The sequence below is a fragment of the Lactuca virosa genome, chromosome 8, assembly GCF_052849685.1.
Source record: "Lactuca virosa cultivar CGN04683 chromosome 8, Lactuca_virosa_CGN04683_v6, whole genome shotgun sequence".
In the NCBI taxonomy this organism is placed as follows: Eukaryota; Viridiplantae; Streptophyta; class Magnoliopsida; order Asterales; family Asteraceae; genus Lactuca; species Lactuca virosa.
In genome coordinates this window covers 276,636,432-276,637,714 of record NC_136433.1, presented here as the reverse complement: position 1 = coordinate 276,637,714, position 1,283 = coordinate 276,636,432, and the positions used below count along the sequence as shown (strand labels likewise).

General features: G+C 34.5%; 1 protein-coding gene across 1 annotated transcript; it reads left to right on the top strand.

Moving 5' to 3' along the window:
- The first annotated feature begins 516 nt into the window (after positions 1-516).
- On the top strand, positions 517-1,078 carry LOC145131543 (putative F-box protein At1g67623). The gene is made up of 3 exons (XM_079066218.1): positions 517-659; positions 750-906; positions 1,007-1,078. Exons 1-3 carry the CDS (start codon positions 517-519, stop codon positions 1,076-1,078), a joined length of 372 nt encoding a protein of 123 aa, XP_078922344.1.
- The last annotated feature ends 205 nt before the right edge of the window (positions 1,079-1,283 follow it).

Sequence of the window (1,283 nt, the reverse complement as noted above, 5' to 3'; positions counted from 1 at the left end):
ATGGTAGTTGCTTATAGTGTCATCGTAACACCCATGGATGACATACAGGTCATTGGTCAACATAAGTTATTGAATTTTAAGAAACATAAGTTACTTTAGTTTAACTGGAAGACGCGTCTTTCATGTTTCCCGAAGTCGCAGGTTCGAATCCTACTTCCTTCAATATTTTTATTTAACTTCGTCTTTTTCATTTTAACTGTCAAAGTTCCACTTTGACCCATAAAATGTTATAATGTTTGAATAATTTGTTTTTACACAAATGACCTTAGGTATTGACAAAAATACCCTAACCATTTACGTATTAACCTTTTTACGTTTAAGGGCAATTAGGTCAATTCATAGTCTAAACACTTAGGGGCCATAATTTGGAGTCAGTGTCATCCCGTCGTTTCAGTTTATCAGCGATAGATCCACTACAATCCATTCCCAAACATCTGACTTCCGGCACGTTGATCTATAAACCCTAAAATCCTTTTTCTTACATAATTTGGATTACACTCGAAGCAGTTCAACATCATGGCAACGAGTTCTTCATTAGAAAGAATACGAACAAGACAACAAGGAACAAGGATCACTGCTTTGCCATCGCAAATGATCGAAAAAATAGTAACTATGGTTGGTGGAAAATCACCAATCGATGCTTTTAATTCCCAGTTAGTGTAAGTATGGTGTGAAATACTTCTATTGTATTTGTATACGTAGTTAATTTTGTGTTTAATAGATGAATTTTGTTGATTTGTAAATTATAGTTGCAAACTCTTTAGAGGTTCTGCAACATCAAACATAATATATCAAACGATGGACACAAATCGATTAAGGTTTCGTCCATTTAGTGTTGATATGGATGAAGTAATCCGCAGATGCAGAAAGTTGAAAAACCCACACATACTCTTCAACGATGGAATGGTACTCTTTTTTTATACATCCTGATAATTACACGTGCAATTTGTTTTCTATATTTGTATTTGTTTATATTAAAATTGTATGATTACTTAATGTATTTCAGACAAAGTATTTTTTGTTAGGAGAAGATGAACCAGGGAAACAGTTGCTTCAAGATGCAACTTATAAGGGATAGTTGGATGCGATCTTCGTTCTGGGAATGTTGTTGATGACCGAAGGCAACGAAAGGAAGCAAGAAGCTCTGATAATGTTGAATAATGCTTACATTAATACAAGAAGAAGTTAGAATCTGAAACAAACCTGTTACAAGGTTTGAAGCCACTTGGTTAGGGGAAGGAGATCAAAGCAGATACAATTCCATGGCTTGCATAAAAGTTGTG